The sequence below is a fragment of the Plectropomus leopardus genome, chromosome 21, assembly GCF_026936395.1.
Source record: "Plectropomus leopardus strain MGB_pleo_1.0 chromosome 21, ASM2693639v1, whole genome shotgun sequence".
Taxonomy (NCBI): Eukaryota; Metazoa; Chordata; class Actinopteri; order Perciformes; family Serranidae; genus Plectropomus; species Plectropomus leopardus.
Window position 1 is genome coordinate 9,857,812 of NC_142196.1, and position 17,965 is coordinate 9,875,776.

A 17,965-nucleotide genomic window follows, 5' to 3' on the forward strand; every position below is an offset into this window, starting at 1 on the left:
TTAGTCTACTGCTGTGTTTTCATCTACGAAAAGAGGACTTGGTCAGTATTCAAATCCTCACACATCCATTTCTGCGGAACATCACTTGATTCCTCCATGAGAGACAGACTAACAACAAAAGACAGGTTACCACTGTCACGCATTGATCATCATCTTCAATTTCAGGCTGTGACCAATCAGTCGGAAGTGATGGAGGAGATTTCTGAGAGCTTAAAATTAGCCCTCTGATAGACTACACTGCTGATCTCGTCTCAACTGCACCAGCACCTGTTGTGGGCAGCTTTGTCTGGACACCTGTGATGCACACACACATTAACAGATTGTATACAATGTAGAGTAATTTGACACATGGGTAGGCATTTTCACACAGAGAGCAATCATCAGTCATTTGAGAGACACACACCCAGGCTCCTCCTGCATATCAGTCTGCCTTGTGACAGCTGGGTCCCAATAGTCCTGGTATTGGTCACAGGGAGACGACACTGGAAGCCAGCTTCATGCACAACGTGCATACAGTTACACTGACAGGCCACATCAGCTCTTTTTACACAAAATGCAACTGCATCCTTCATAAAAGATAAAAACAAAACAATGGTGTACTTACATGTGGTATGTTGCATGACATTTACATGAATAGCACAGTAATTACAATTTTAAAACATGAATGAATACAGATGTTAGCAAGAGAATTCATTTTTGGTATAATGGACTGCATAGATCATGGACGAGTTTATACTACACAGTGTGTAACTCCATAGCCAGACCTTCAGGAATTATTACACTCTTAGGGACTGTTTGATTATGATAATTTTTTAAGCTCTGGGGAGGAACTTGTGGTTTTTAAATTGGCTTAAGGGAGGCACATATAACTGTTTAAGTTGTTTTTTTTAATGAATTTTAAAAACTGGATGAACCTTTAGAGCCCACCAACAGTCTTTAAAGGCACGCTTAAAAAAAAGAAAATGAAAATCACACAATTCCTCATAGCAAAAAACTGCAAAGCATAAATTACTGTTGAATTTTCAGAAACATATATATTGAGCATTTTAGCACCATAACCAAATCTAAGCTTAAAATTAATCAACATTACTTCATTCCACATGCCTCATTTAAAACTTCACCCCAGTAGTAGTAGTAATAATAATAATAATAATAATAATAATAATAATAATAATAATAATAATAATAATAATAATAATGATGATAATATAATAATAATACTGCTACTATGGGCTACTACCACCACTATTATTTTTATTTCATTGTGAGGGAGCCAGGGAAAGCTTGCCGAGGGTGTTGACTGGCTAAGTCTACCACTGTGTGAGATGCTAAAAAGCATATTTTAATAGTCCATTATTTTGATTTATATTTTATGATATTGTGGCTGAACATCCCAGATTGTTATCTTATGTCTGTTTTACTTTTCTGTGCCTTTCTTTTACTCTGTATTGTTGCGTTTATTGTTTCTTTTGTGTAAAGCATTTGCTGTAGTGTAGTTTATTTATATTCATTTGAATATATGTTTATATAGTAAACTGTAGTTATACTTCATTGTTAAATCAAACTGCTAGCCAGTGTTTTGAACTGTGTTATTGATTTTCAGTTAAATTTGGTCAGTGGGGCTGGCAGGAGCTTCAGCGCGCTCGATCACGTGACGGCGAAAGGCCAGGGCACGCGCAGGGTTTTTTCACACTTTTGTAAACAACATGGCGATTCACGGACTGCCGCTGCTAGCCGACTGATTAACACTGTGCTGTCAAGCTACAGCTATTTTGCGTTATAAGCGCTACACGTTAAACCCCGCGGAAGTTGCGCGTCGGGTAAACTGTGAAGTTCGCAGCTGAACGACAAAGAGCTGGACGGACGAGCTGTCAAGACCGTTTGACAGTCAAACGGTAATGTTAAGTCGTTAGCATTAGCTAGCTCAACAAAACCAGCCTCTGCATCTTGATTATGATGAGCCCACGTAACGTAACAGCACAGATATGTTGTTCGGTTTCTTTGTTAGACACGCTGCTTGTCAATTTGAATAAATTAAAATGCAGTGGTTGAGTAAACGAATTCATGTTAGTTTAGCTAATTGTGCAGCCGTTATTATCTAACTTCACTTTTCCAATTCCCTGTTAAAACACTGTATTTGTGCTTACCTAGCTCCTCACAGGTGCATTTAAAACTGTCATTTAACTGTTGAATTGTTCTCTCTGGCAGGCCCTCTTCAGTCTATGGGCTCTCAGTCCAGTTCTGGGATGTCTGGTGGAAGGGGCTCTTCCAGTGGCAACCCAGCTGAGCAGCCTGAAGCAGCAGAGTCAAACCAGAGCAGCAGCAGCAGCAGCAGCAGCAGCAGCCGAGGCCGCAGGACGGCTGACAGGCAGCAGGGAGACAGACAGCAGGCATCAGAGGAGGACGTTGACTTAGCTGAAGTGCTGGCTTACCTACTAAGGAGGTGAATTGGGACGATTTTTGTGGTTTAGGTTAAGTTCAACACTTTTATCCTCCTCTTATCTAGTTGTGGAATTCGTGTGTGGATCTCTTAGTCAAATATTAAAAAAAACAACGTTTTAATACCAGGGGTTGATCCATATTTGTTTTTTACAGGGCTTATACGATACTGATAATTAGTAGTTACTGAGGCTGATAACCGATTTGCATTTACCATAAAAATGAAAATCTTTCTGTCAATGTTGAGAATTTGGAATATAAACAACTCCAACACAAAACTTTGTTCACATGCCTTTAGTAAATGTTTAATCAAAACTGAGACATTTAACATCATATGTAGCAACTTTTTTTATAAAGTGAAAATTAAAAAAAAGTACAAAAAAAGCTTCCTAAAGTTTAACAAAGTACAAATTCCTCCCATGCTGACACATTCTTTGCACACAGATAATCATCAAAATGCCAGATATCGGCCTTGATGATCAGCCAGGATGATAATCTGTGGACCCCTATTAAATACAATAAAAATATTCACACTGTAATAAATAAAGAAATACAGTTGACAGATAATAGATATGTACACAGTGAAAAAGTATAAAATACTCACTTAAATTAATATACTTGTTTACTTTACACTTCAGGTGCAAAGTAGCAAACATTCACTTGTAGGTCAATAACCATAGTGTGGAAAACTGCACAAGCAAAAATAAAAACCCCATACAGATCATCATCTAAAATATGCCCTTGTTTAGATCATAAGTTTATGAAGAAATGAAAAATATAGAATTGTCCAGATGGTTGGTCGTTTTGTGTTTTTTTTCCCATTTGTTATTTACACAATAGAGTATAAGAAAAATACAGCATACAGTTTAACACCTAAAAATAATACCAAAAAGTCAGGGATATTACATTAAATAAAAATATTATAAGATATACAATTGTCAACAGTTTTAATAGCCTCTCTGATGAATTCACACAAGGCCGTTGATATTTTTGTCTTTGCATATTCCTCCTTTTATACACAGCACACACATGCATACTAGATGGGTCATTGCATAGGGTCAGCCATAGCACAGCACCCCTGGAGCAGTCTGGGGGTTCGGTGCCTTGAATAAGGACCCCTCGGCAGTGTCCAGGAGGCAGACAGGCACCTCTCCAGCTGCCGCTACAGACTCCATGTCCCCACTGTCCCCACAGACTGAGCTACTGCCTCCAATAGAAACACTCGGTGTGATTAGGTGCAGTGCAGTACAACAGTCATTACATGAATGTAACCGAATTTCTATTTTTCTGGTCACTTGGTATAAATGAGTAGTTTGAGTGGGGGACTCAAAACATGTTACACAACATCAACTTCCCACTTTTAATCTCTTGAAATGTACAAAACATCATAAATTGATGATTTAATTAAGATTTTTACGGTGGATATTTCAAACATGTGACCACTTACGTAGAAAAGAAGGATCAGTTGTCACGTAAATACGAGCTGCTGTGATGGTGGCCTGTATCTGGACACTCTTCAAATGGCACAAAGCAGAGGAAAGACTTTTTACCTCTCTGTCAAGAGAGCATAAATCTCGTTACATTCCAGTGCTGGTAAAGCTTAGTAGAGGTTGGGAAATTCCCATCCCTATTCCAGTGTGATTTTTTATGCCGTTAAAGTGGCTGGGAAACTTTTTAATATTCCTCCTGTTAACTACCACTTCTGAAAGAATGTTTTCAGCACTGATCCATGAGAGCAGCAGGGTCTCTAGTGATAATACAGCAGGAATGTTAGAGCCAGAAAGTACCAGGATCTGGAAGAGTTGAAATGAATAAGTAGCATTCTTACTTTTCACTTCCGTTAGCATTTATCTTCTTTGGAGCGAGCCACAGATCCCCCATGTGTTAGAGTTTAGCTGCTCAGTATAAAAACATGAGCCCTTGTACAGGCTGGTGTTTCACCATCATTGATTTTTGAATGGGTATTTCAAGTTTTAGTGAAGATCTCTTCTTCACTGTAGAGGGTTAAATTCATTTGGATTGATTTTTTTTGAACTAATGTGGTGTTTGCGTGTGTAGGGGCCAGGTCCGACTGGTCCATGGCAGTGGAGCCACAGGGCTGCAGCTGGTCCAGTCATACTCTGACTCTGATGAGGACAGCGACGGAGCCTGGGAGGGTCGGCTGGGTGACCGCTACAATCCACCAGGTAACGTCCGACTGACACAGTTCACTGTCAAGGTTTAAAGGTAGAAACATGAATTGTATCTTGCTTTCACTTTTTTCCTAAACATACAGTTTTAACAGCTTCACACATTGGATAAAAACAAAACATTTACTTGCGGTATTAATTAACAGTGTTTTGGCTATTTGCGTGTGTGTTTTGCTGTGGGCTTCAGGCTGTTTGTATTCTGTGTAGTTGGAATCCACCCAATACCCAGCAGCAGAAACAGCATGAAACTATGCCAGTAATGTGTCAGTGTCTTTCAGTTAGAGATGTAAATCATGTTAGAGTAATGCAATTGTCTTATATTCAGTTACCTCCAAAATAAATGTTCTTTGTGTTAGAAAAAATTATGAATAATTTAAATCATTTTAAACGTAGACTGAATTTTTCCACGTTCTCGTGTCTAATTGACCATAAGGAATGATTTTTGAAGTTGGTCCAATATTGAGTCCACTTAAGGTGCTTGTTTTCCCCTCAGACAGGCTCTGATTATTATTCTAATTATCCAAAACCATTATGGAAATTATCAGTACAGAGATACCTTTTGTTAAAGCACAAGGTCCTTTTTGTTTAACCAGAAACAGTTTCTAAATTGCCTTCGCCAAACTCCCCAGACTCCATTTAAATAAATGAATGAATGTTGGAGCGGTGCAAAGACAAACCAAGATGTTTTTTTTATTAGTTTTATTTTGTTTTTGTCAACTTTGAATAAAGTGTGTTTTATAATAATACAATTACTGTTTTATTTAAATAGTGGCTGGTGGGTTTGGCGATATAATGTTGTCACACACTGGGAATAATAATATGATCCTGTCAGTGGCATTAATAAGACCTTTGAGCGGACGTGTATTGACAGTGTGCACATGCCCCTTATGGTTACAACTAGGTTGAAAAAATACTGACGTTAATAAGAAGTATAAAATGAAGACAATCCTATATTTAGAATTTTTTCAAACTCCACAATTAGCTTTACTGAGTGTGTGAGGTGTGAGTCGTGTTTTTCTTTAGCTCTTTGTCAGTTTCTACTTTACTACTATCCTTTCACTTGTTTGTGTATAATTTGTCAAATGGTCATTGAAATGGTACAATGTAACAGCTGTAGAAAAGTCCAGTCCTATTGAACCAGAATATACTGTCTGTAGTATGTAACAAGTTGTAAAAGTTTGATTTTGGTATTTAATACCAAGACTTTTTTTTTGTTATCTATTAGTGGACACCCAACCCGACACACATGAGGTGGACAGAAGCGAGATCCGAACTCAGATCCTGCTGGCCACCGGATCCTCCACCCTGAAAGGCCGACACAGTTTCACTCACATGTTAACAGAGGTCAGACCGCAGAGATACAAACTAAAATTTAGCACTGGATTTGAATGCAATGGGCAGATTTTGAGGACTAGAATGGCACAAGATGATAATGATTATAATCATTTTCATTCACATATTTGGAAAATAATTAAGATAAATTACTTCAAAGTAGATTAAATTTATCCAAATATTTAAGATGATTTTAGTCAATTGTTTGTGTCCCCTAGTTTGAGTCCCTTTTGTTCCCAGTTTTTCTTTTCTGATAAACTCTTTGCTTTTTAGAGGGAACAAGGCAGATGTAGAGGCTCCAGTTTTTCCCATGGAGAGTGCAGTCGTATCCGCACACAGTAAGTGTTGCTCAGATTTGACACATTTGCAATATTATTAAGTGGATTTACCAGAAAGTGACCCAGAGAAAGAACAAGAGTGGCACATTAAAAAAATCAGTCTTGATGAAGAATGAACTCCATGCGACTTGATTACTGTATATTTTCTGTGATGTTTACGAGAAGATTCACGCTGTTGTCCGTCAAACGATACTGACCCTTGTTCCTTCGCAGTTTCCTGCCAAACTATGTATCCCACAAGGATACGTACCAGCAGAAAGCCTTCTGTGGAGTGTACAGTGAGGATGGCAACATGTTCCTCTCCGCCTGCCAAGGTAAATAACCCCAGATCCAACATGAACACTCGGAGGAACTGAATCAGATCTGATTGGTAGTGTTTGTTCAAAACTGCGTAGACCACCAAATCATCAGAGCCATTCATGAAGTGTCATATGCAAAATGTAGTCACCGACAGACGACTATTGTGATGTTAAAATTCCTTTTTAAGCATCTGTTGGTTCAAACAGCAACTATCAGACATCAGATTTATAACACGCTTTTCCTGCTGTTCGCTGCAGACCAGAACATTCGCTTGTACGACACCACCAGGGGACGCTTTCATCTACGGCGAACAGTGAAGGCTCGTGATGTGGGCTGGAGCGTGCTGGACGTCTGCTTCACCCCTGACGCACAGAATGTGCTCTACTCAAGCTGGTCTGACTACAGTAAGGCTAATGGAGCTCTAAAATACAGTATAATACAATCTGCCAATTATTTTTATCTTTGCTAAGGAGATTATGTTTTTTCAGTTTAGTTTTTCTGTTTGTCAGCAGGGTGTAGCAAGGGTCAAGGAAGAACCCATTAGGTTTTGAAGCAGATCTGAATGACAGGGTGGATGCATGAAATATTATTTTCTTTCGTTAACATAGTGGGATAGAGCATGTGCTCATGGTGGTAGTCTGCACTCTCTGAGCGCCCTTTAAGTTCATGTTCATAATTTCTTTACAATAGTCATCACTTAGACAAGAACCATCCGTGTTATCCATATTTGAATTTTACTGCTGCTGCAGTGGGATCCCAAAAAAACTAACTTAACTTTAGCACACTGAAGTTATTTTATTTTCAGATGTTTATGTTATGGACTTGTTTCCTATAGTTAAATTAAATTGTGTTCTCACTACAGACAAATTGTGCTACAGTTCACTTGGAAGGTGATGGAGATCTATATCTATCTGCATCTCATAGGGCTTCGCACTTAACCTTTAAAAGTGGCTTCTAGACTGGCAACCCGGCATCAGCTTTTGATTGCCTGCTCTAAATGATTTTTAGTCATCTTATAATTAGAGTAATTTTTACCATGCAGTTCATATGTCAGCTTAAAAATGACATTGGGACATAAAAGATTTTTTAAAAAGATAGTAAAAAAAAAAGCTTAACTTTATTGTCACAAGAGAGCAGCGGCGGTTTAGAGACCAACTCATAATTTGGTTCACAGCCTTATGTTGATCCCATATCAAACAGTTTGTTGTTACAACTGTAGAATAGTCACATATGAGGTGGCTAGTTGTTTTTATAAAATCGTGGTTAGAGAAAAAAAAACACTATTGAATATGGTAAATATCTGCATATTTCTACGTAAAACAACAGTCTTCGCCTGAATGTTTGTCAGAAGTAGATTCGCACTCACACCAGGATTCATAATAATAATAATGAAAAAACGTAACTCTATAAATTAGCTTATATTAACTTGTAGTGTGAATGTTACCTACACGTTAACAGTTGAGATGTAATGTAACTTAAACGCTCTTTGGTGGAGTAGACACATACGGAACAGTTTGCCGAAGTACAAGAACATATACACCATGCTTTGCAGTACATTTATTTTAGCCCAATTTGAGAAAAAACAAAATGGACTATTTGTTTGACGCATTTGGTGTGATGCTGTCTCTATGGGAGATGACAGCACTGTCAGTTTATTGATAGCCCTCCAGGCTGTTAGCAATAGTCCCAAAAAAATGGTGCCATCAACAAATAAACATCATGTTGTTAGTTAGCACTAGGCTAGCTAGCATCCTTTACCCCTTGAATGCCTAATATGTCGTAGCTTTTCAGCAGCAAATCTGATTTGCTCTTTATTTGAAGATCCAGCAGACGAGGTAAGGATTTAAAGGGTTCCTCATGTTTCAGAACGAATGGCGGTGTTCATCCGCCTGTTAATGGTGTGCCAGCTCTTGCAGCCTCCAACTATTTATCACCAAAATCAAAAATTCACATTTTCCTCTTACCTGTAATGCTATTTATGAACTTACATTGTTTTGGTTTAGGCTAGCGAGTCTTGTAGATATCGGTCGTAAAGATGTCTATGCCATCAGAACGGCAAGAGGCTTAAGAAACTGGTTCAAGAATTCTGACAAAAAAGACACTGCTGTTGAGTTTTTCAGATTTTTTTTTTCGCTTTGAGCACCACAAGCTGAGTGACAACTTGTTTCAATATGTTCAAGAGAATGTAGACATTTCTACGGCCAACATCTCCGACACTCAGTAACTCACACCAAAACAGTATAGATTGATCTACAGGTAAGAGAAAAATGTTTTTTTGTTTTGGGTTTAACTTTTCCTGTAATGGTTAGTTTTTTGAATGCACATTTTACTTTGTACACTTTAAAATCTAACAGTCGATATTACCATTAATCTTAATCTATCTTTACTTTACATCTAATTGTTAAATTTGCCTAAAATTTAGTTATAGTTACTTAATTTTGTGAAATTGTTGCAACTTAACAATGAGAAGTTTAATTAAATCAATCTTTCTAAGTTTTAGCAACTTCAGTAAAACCAAATTTACTGAGCTATATATCTGTATTTTGCTGTTTGCTAACTAGTCTATCATATTTGTATTGTCTTAATCATGTTAAGGAAACTGAACTCACAGATCTGACTTCATCATGGGTAAAAATCCTCTTTGATGATCAAGTTAAGTCAGACTAACTTGGTTTACTCAAGTTGCTTAGAATGGACAAGGTAATTTCACTTTCATTTTTAAGTTAAGTTTATTTTGGTTTCCAAGATTATTTCAAGTAAGATCTTGTCAGATTTTACAGTGTAGATATTGTGACTGAATTAGATAGTTTCTAGACTTTTTTGAAAATTCCTGCCTACAAATTGTTCCAAATACTTAAAATAGATAGCTCTGATGTGCTGTTTTATTCATGTGTTCTTTTGTCTCTGTGTGTCTTCCCCACAGTTCATTTGTGCAGTATAAACGGAGACAGTGAAAACCACACCGCCCTGGACCTCAAGTTAGTGTTTCCCTCATAGTAACTTATAACATTGCGGAGCAGGTAATCTATCATTCCCTACCAGCCGGCCCTCCTCTCCCTTCATTACCACCTGGATGAATGATGCTGTCAGAACTTGTCACCTCAACATCCATCCTCTCACTCCGTGTGTGCGTGTGTGTTACTTTGTGAAACGGAGAGATCATTATTTCAACAAAGCACCCCCATTAAACTCACAGCACTCCTAACAATAGCATTGTTTAAGAGGTGATGCGTGCCTTCATCAAGCTTTTTGTTGTGGGATGACATACAGTAGACTCTGTGTAATTGTGATTCAATAATGGTTCTATTGCTGCAGTGTCAACCTGCTCGTGTGTGTGTGTGCTGTTGTGCTTTGTAGTCCAGATGAGAGGAGGTTCTGTGTGTTCTCGCTGGCTGCGTCCACAGATGGCAACGAGATCCTGGGAGGGTGAGTACAATTTGCTTTTATGTTTCAAGGCAGTGACTGACAGAGTTGAAACCAGGACTGAAGTCTCTTTCAGAAATGTTAATTCAGGCAGTCCTTTTTCCCCTCGGTGGAAGTTGAATGCACTTCTTCTTCTTATAGCCGGTTCATTGAATACTTGAATTACAAGATAAAACACCTTTATTTAATATAAAGCACGCTCAGACCAGCAAGCTCAGTCGCGTTTAACCATTTCATTAGAATGTGTTCTGCCTTCTCTCCTCTCCTTTCAGAGCAAATGATGGCTGCCTTTACGTTTTTGATCTTGAGCAGAATAAACGAACGTTGAAGGTTAGTGCGTTTTCTGTTTGTGTTTTGCTTGTGGCTCCTTTTCCGTTTCTGAGTCACGTCCACCTGTCCGTCTGTTTTGTGCCTCATCCTTTGATCAAGGTGAGCCAGACATTAGCAGACCTGAAAGTGTGCCCGCCTCACTTAAAGTTTCACACCCGCCCGCCCCGGCCGTCTGTAGTGTCCAGCTACACCCTGCAGAGGGACAGGGGGGTTAAACCCCCCTCCCTCCTCCTCCCATAACCCCCCTCTGCGTAGAAGTCAGTTGCTGGCCTCTGCCATCTGCTTCACCGCTGTCTTGTGCTCTTTCTCATTCTGTCCCTCTTATTACCTCTGCGTCAGTGTGTCTGTACTTAATCTCTGAACTTTTACCTTTTGCCCATTTTGGCTATATTTTCCCCTAAATGATAAGTCTGACAGTGGTCAGTATTTTTCTTATTTTTAACAAATCCAAAAAAACGAAAGTAAACAGATCCATAGAGTGCCATAGAGCTCCACCATTGCCCAAAAAATTACTAAAAATACACTAATTAGGCACACTGGTGACAGGGTAACACGCCGCTTTATTACAGTACACACTGGCGCTGTAGTTTATCTTGAGTCAATCCCGCATACACTGTTTTGCAGCTGTAAATAGTCACAAGAGCACCAAATTAGTGGGTGAAAATAGTTTAAAGCGGTTCTTTGTGCATTGACCAGCAGCATGCAGTTAAATCATGTGCCTCTCAGTTCAAGGACAGAGAACGTCCAAGGGGAGCAAAAAAGGGACTGGAGCTCACCAATTGACTTGCAGTCCTTAATTGGGCCAACAGACCAACCTATCCATATTACTGTGTCTTCATCAGAGTCAAAATGGACAAAGATATGATGCAAACGCTCATAGCATAAACCTTAGAATGGGTGCGCAATTGACAATGGATAATTGGTTTAAGAGGATTTTAAATCTGTTGGATTGGGTGTCCAAAAGTCAGCCTCATTGTCTGCCCTTATTATTTTAGCTGTTATTTTTAGAGCTGTAATGGCAGAGTGTGAATCATCAGGTTAGAGTATACAGCAGTTCAGTTAACCAGACCTGGGCAGTATATATTTTTTAATACCATCATACCTTCCTGACATTTCACAGGGTTATACAGTATATATATACACAGTACATAACTATCGTGGGAGGAGGGGGGATACAGTGAGATACAGAACTGCCACAGCAGTAGACACCAGAATACAGCCATTGCAATGTAAAAAAAAATATGATGCAATCGAATGATTTGCAGCATCTGGAGTGCAAAAAGGTAAACAAAGTGCATGGTGATCCTGCAAGATGGATAAGATTGATTTAAAAAATCAACATATCTCCATTCTGACAAAAAACAACCTAGGCATCATCTATAAAACGTGGTCAGCACTAGCAGCAACCACCATCATTATTTTCATCACCATCATCATCATACTAAGAATAATAATACTGTATTACTGCCTAAGCCTATCAAGTTAGGTCATGCATCCTGTGTAACCACACCACAGAGCTTGTTTGCAGGAGTGCCTTTCTCATCTGCTGCAGAGAACTGTATTGACAATGTAATAGTCTGAGCTCCGGTGTCCTTCAATCTTGCAGAAAAATATGTCTGCCATTAAGTCAAACAGGAAATATACTGGATCAGCTCTAGAAATGTTGGGCTAGCTTTCTCATCCCACTGATGCTCTGAATTTTACAGCATTTGTTGTTTCTGTCACGACTTTGACATGCACAAAAACATGCACAAGCTCACAGACAAAAGGCACTTTCACACAACCATGTATATTCCACACTGTCACTCACAAAGGAAATCACACAATCTTACCACACACCCTCACTGGCTTGTACACACTCCACAAAGGAACACTGACTCTCTGTCTTTTGCGTCTCCGCTCATCAGATTGATGCCCACGAGGACGACGTGAATGCGGTGGCGTTCGCCGACAGCTCGTCCCAGCTGCTCTTCTCTGGCAGCGACGACGCGCTGTGCAAGGTGTGGGACAGACGGACGCTGCGGGAGGACAGACCGCAGCCTGTCGGACAGCTGGCCGGCCACCGAGACGGCATCACCTTCATCCACAGCAAGGTGGGGGGGCGAAGAAAGGAATGCTGCTGGTATTTTATCAATCTGTCAATGACAAGTTCCCCAAAGCCTCATGGGTAGCTGGATTTGACTCATGATTCGCTGGAAGTTGATTAATTAAATGCTAAAATAAGCTGAGTGCATTGGTGTCTTCTTCAGTATACTGGTCTAATACTTGCTTTTTTGTTTTTTTTCTTCTCTTTAAAATATGGTCCTCCTCACCTGTGTCATGACTGTGTCAGGGTGACGCACGCTACCTGATCAGCAACTCGAAGGACCAGTCCATCAAGCTCTGGGACGTCAGGAAGTTCTCACCAAAAGAGGGTTTGGCAGCTTCCCGCCTGGCTGTCACCCAACAAAACTGGGATTACCGCTGGCAGCAGGTTCCCCAGAGAGGTGAGGAGGAGAGACGGAGCCACTCGTAGTGAATCGAGTGGGAGGAAAGGAGAAGTTAGAGGACAAGAGGAGGAGAGGTCTCATGGAGGAAGAAAAGAGGAGGAGATAAAGATGAAATGACGTTATAAAAGAAGGGAGGGAAGGCCAATGACGGAGAGGTGAAATGTAGGTGTGTATGTGTGGTGAGTGTAAGAGGATACAACAGTATTAAAACTATAGATAGAGAGATGAGTGATTAGCATGACGAGTCTTAAGTCTTAGAGGAGGGACGTTGAAGAGGAGAGGTGAAGGATCTGAGATAATGAGAATGAGTAGAGAGGGGAAGAGAAAATCCTAAAAATCATATCTTTCTACTTTACGCTCTTTTTCCACATGATTTGGGGCTGTTCCTTATTAGGCATGTGACTTCATTTTATTTATTTTCTTTGTTGATTTTTTTTTTTATTTTGACCCTCCTTGAAGCTAAAAAATATTTTCCCGACTGGCAGAAAATCTATGATCCTCCATCTATCATAAATTAATTGTTAAAATTGAAAACTTTTGATGTTTTAAAGTGAAAAGTTGAAGACTAAATCCTGGAGGTTAAAAAAGCCTTTTTTTTTTTTTTTTACTTTTGTTGTGCATGCTAGTTAATTAGATAGCTAGCAAACAGTTTATTTTTAGCCAAATTTTAAATGAGTCATAAAATACAGAGATTTTTAATGAAATATCACTATTTTAAACTCAGATTTGCCGTTTGTTGCATATGATGTGTCCAAGGAACATACAACATTTAAAATTCCAAAAATAACATCTGTTTGTACAGTTTCTGGCTATGATGAATGGTGTAATTTGGGCAGTTTTTAAAGAAAACATATTTTCATAGAAAATCTCATGTAAAATAAATGAAGAATACAACAATTTAAATTTGGATGCCCCCTCCTTAAGCCAAAATAAAAAAGTCTGTCCTCAGTGCTTAAAAAATGATTTGACATGCTTTCCCTTTTTTGCACCAACCCTCCCTCTTCATAAATAAAACCCCCACCCCTTGTAGATGTTTAGGATATAAATGAACTGTTGGTTAATTGTGTCAAACTAATGTGAATTCAATTATAACTCCTGAAAATGATTTTGTGTCCTTTTCAGCCCTGAAGAGACACAAGCTGACAGGCGACACCTCGGTGATGACCTACCGTGGTCACGGCGTTTTGCACACCCTCATCCGCTGCCGTTTCTCTCCAGAGTTCAGCACTGGACAGAGGTTTATCTACTCAGGCTGCTCCACTGGCAAAATCATCAGTGAGTCTGTAATGAGGTGCTATGAAGGGCACATGTTGTGTAATTGCATTGCAATGGGCCAGCACCGGTTAACTCTTTGTGTATTTTATATATGAAAAATAAGTATCTAAATGTGTTTTTATTTCTGTGTGTCCAGTTTATGACGTCCTAACGGGCACCGTGGTCTCCAGACTGTCGGGCCATGACGCGTGTGTGAGGGATGTCAGTTGGCACCCGTACGAGGACAACATCGTCAGCAGCTCTGTGAGTGCTGTTCGTGCAAACTGTTCAACTGAAGTCGACGTGTAAAAGCTTGTGCTCATAAATATTACAGTAAAATGTTTTTTAAAAAATGTCAAAAGCTTTTTTTTTAAGGGGGATTAAATCAGACAGTGTTTCCGCCAGTAGCGTAGTACTATGGAATAAAGAGAATTTGATATGTGTTCTGGCAAAAAGAATCAGATGGATCATTTAGACATAGACAAGCATATTTAATATATCTTGCTCCAAATATATATTGCATTAAAATGTACTTTTCAGCCGTTTCTCTCTCAGTTAAAGAGAAACCCAGACTATTTACTCATAGCTGGATAAACCATTAAAACTGAGTCCTGATATGCTGCGTGTCCTAATGTTATCGCCCTCTACAACGACAAGAACTACTGAATGTTTGCAGAGTGTACTGATGCTCTTGTGATGTCGTATTGTAGACTTTTTTTAGTAAATTCGCATTGCACAATTTGAAAAGTTTATCCACTGACTAATACATTTTGTCAATGACTTTCAGTGGATAAAAGTACAAAATTGGCAACAATTAAGAGAAAGCATTTTCAGATAGAAAGTAAGCACGGTACTACCCAGAGCGAAGTGACTGATTAGTAGGGCTGCAACTAAAGCTTAATATCATTATCCATTATTTTCACAGTGAATTGAGTCTATAAAATTAAAAAAAACGTTTTTAAAAAAGTGCTCACCCAACCCAAAGTGACGTCTTCAGATTGCTCCCTTTGCCCGTCATAAATGACGAAGAAAAGCAGCCAATTCTCACATATAAGAAAGTAGTACCAGGAAATGTTTGACATCTTTCTTCGGAAAAAGACCGAAATAGTTACAAAAATAGTTGTGGATTGATTTTCTTTCGATCGATCAGTTGATTAATCATCTAATCATTGTGGCTCTACTGTATAGTGCTCGTACAGGAGGTTAAAATTTTAATTGGAATCTATTTCAAATTTAAAATATGTTGAAGATTGAAATAAAAAACAAACAATTCATTTAGTATGTGCAAAACTATGAATTTGAAAATCAGTCCTTGCCTCTATCTCCATCTACTTTGCAGCAGCTGGAGCTTACTTGACGGCATATGACTTTGTTCATCAATTTCTAAAACATTAGAAACATAACAGTAATGGATAACATGAATCTTTGGCTAGACCACGATATCAAACAGCTAATAAAGTGTTGCTATTATTAGATAAACGTTCCCGATCACCAGCTCCCACAGCTTGAAGTGGAAGTCAAAATATACCCATGTGTATCTTCACCTTGCTTCTCCTCTGTTACCCCTCATTTCGCCTTAGCGTTATGGGATTGGTTCCTTAAGTTTGTGATGTAACAAACCCTGGCTGTCTGAATCTGTGTGTTTGAGACTTTCATTGCTACACTGAAAGTCACAAATGCTCAGCCATGGTGTTGATTGCCTATTTTGCTCATTGTATGTCTTGCAGCATATAAAAAACACCGTATGGAAATGTTAACAATGTTAACAATTTGATTTGAGGGGTCTTTAAAATCATCAAGTTATTCTAGTTCTGATCCCTCTACTCCTCCTTTTTTTTTCTCCACAGTGGGATGGAGCGGTGCGAATGTGGGAGCACAGACAGACCCATCCGCTGGAGGAGGAGAGAGAGCGGGAGAGAGACTGACAGCGGCAGAAAGACCTTTTAGACAGAGAGATAGGAAGAGAGGCTAAGGAAAAGATGTCGGAGGAAGTGACATCACCACAGAGGGGAGAGGCTGGCCCTAAACACAGGAAGGCAATAACCTGAGAAGGACTGGGAGAGACTTCACTATCTTTTAAATTCAATGCTGGATTTTAATGATTACAGTTATAGCATGGTTGTGAAGTGTTCATTGAGAAGGCGTTAAAGCCTTAACCTTGTCAGATTGTGCAGATGAGAGCGCAGTGGGACGGCCTACTTCTGTTTTTTTTTTTTTTTGTTTTTGCCTCACTGTCAAAGTCAACAGGCCGGAGCTTTTGAATTTGGCCCGAAGCACTTCACGCAAATGTGCTGATGCTGGAAACACTTAGCACTGCACTTACTTAATGAGCTATTGAAATGTAATGGTAAGTTAGTCACATAAAAATCAATGTTGGGTATTGCTGGGAGACACTGATGATGATAACTCTGTATAAATGTATAGTATTTTAATGGTATGTGCATCAGGGAGTGTCTTTAGATAGTTGTCAGCGTGCTGATTTGGACTTTGCTGTCATGAATAATATGTGTCCTATCTGAGGGGCCGTCACGGTTAAAGTCACACATTAGAAGTCTGATTATATTAAAATATTCCAGCATATTATTTAACAGTTGTCCTAGATCACAACTCCTAAACCTGGCAAGCATGTAACTTTCCTGACTTTACCATTGATCCACCACTTAGTCAGCAGTTGAGGTGCAACTTCTCGGTGGTCATCTTTGTATGTCGGACATTTCCAGCATACCAAATTGAACAGAACGCCTCAAACGCACTTAGTTTAATTGTGAAACTCACAATAAGTCTGAGATCCTGGGTCAGCATTTCACTCTGTAGTCACAAGCCCTGAGGCGATCAAAGGAATGATTTTGTTTGCTAATATAACTGTGTGATCTGTTTAAAAGATTTGAATGTGTGTGATGATGTTAAGGTCAAGACTCAGTGACGAGACCGGGGATTTGTGCATGGATCAAAATGCACACACTGATCTGCATATGCAATTTTCAGGTGTTTATATCAAAGCCCGTATTTCACTCTCGGACCGTTGTTTTACAGTCACAATAAAACCTTTCTTTCAATGTATCGCCATGAGCTGATGCTTTTTTTACCGAGTACTCAAAGGGGTGAAATGATACATTTATCTGGATTGATATATTGATATAACGATCAACAATACAATATTAACAATGCAAAGTGGAAAAAAAAAAACCTGACACATATCATTTTTAAGATTCACCTCTACTTTGAAATGTCCGCAGCACATCTGTGTCACAATTTCTGTCACTATTCTAAGCATACCATCTTTCCAAACTCTCAAACAGTGCTAGCAGCCAAATGCCAAGCAGATAATGGTAAGCAGCCAAAAAAAAGATAATGAGAAAATTAACTGATAATTTCTCATGTTGATTGCAGCCCCCTAAATATATATACAATATCAAGTCCTTAATTTCTATCAAAATGTCTTAAATCAATCTTTCAAAAGTCTTGAAAATGTTAAGACATGGAAAGGAGGATTTCATCTTTTTTTTCCTTTTTTTCGCAGCATTGTAAAATCTTAGAATAATCAGTAACATCTGTTTAAAAAAAAAATACAAAATGCTGCTCGCATTAATGTCATACAGATCAGGATTGCGAAACTAATGACAGTCATATTTTGTTAATAGTCAGGATGCTCAGAGCAGAGGATCTTTTGCTGGCTAACTGTCACTGTACTTTGGGTGAAAAGGGAAAGTGCAAATCCAATAAAAATCAGCTATTTTACTAAATTTTTGTGGCATGGCTTAAAGCAGTACAAGGTAAATAAGGCATAGAGGCTTGGTGTATTATATTGTGATGTCTTCAGAGGTCTGGAGCTTTTTTCTTGGAGCTTTGGAGGTGTGGGAGCAGGAAAAAA

At 38.9% G+C, this 17,965-nt stretch overlaps 1 protein-coding gene across 1 annotated transcript; it reads left to right on the forward strand.

Moving 5' to 3' along the window:
* Window positions 1-1,670: 1,670 nt before the first annotated feature.
* On the forward strand, window positions 1,671-17,154 carry dcaf11 (ddb1 and cul4 associated factor 11). The gene is made up of 15 exons (XM_042510466.2): window positions 1,671-1,895; window positions 2,209-2,443; window positions 4,498-4,625; window positions 5,854-5,972; window positions 6,234-6,298; window positions 6,512-6,612; window positions 6,856-7,002; window positions 9,522-9,576; window positions 9,956-10,024; window positions 10,294-10,351; window positions 12,259-12,444; window positions 12,684-12,837; window positions 13,963-14,115; window positions 14,252-14,358; window positions 15,942-17,154. The coding sequence occupies exons 2-15, from the start codon at window positions 2,223-2,225 to the stop codon at window positions 16,017-16,019; spliced, it is 1,641 nt and encodes a 546-aa protein (XP_042366400.1). The 5' UTR covers window positions 1,671-1,895; window positions 2,209-2,222; the 3' UTR covers window positions 16,020-17,154.
* The last annotated feature ends 811 nt before the right edge of the window (window positions 17,155-17,965 follow it).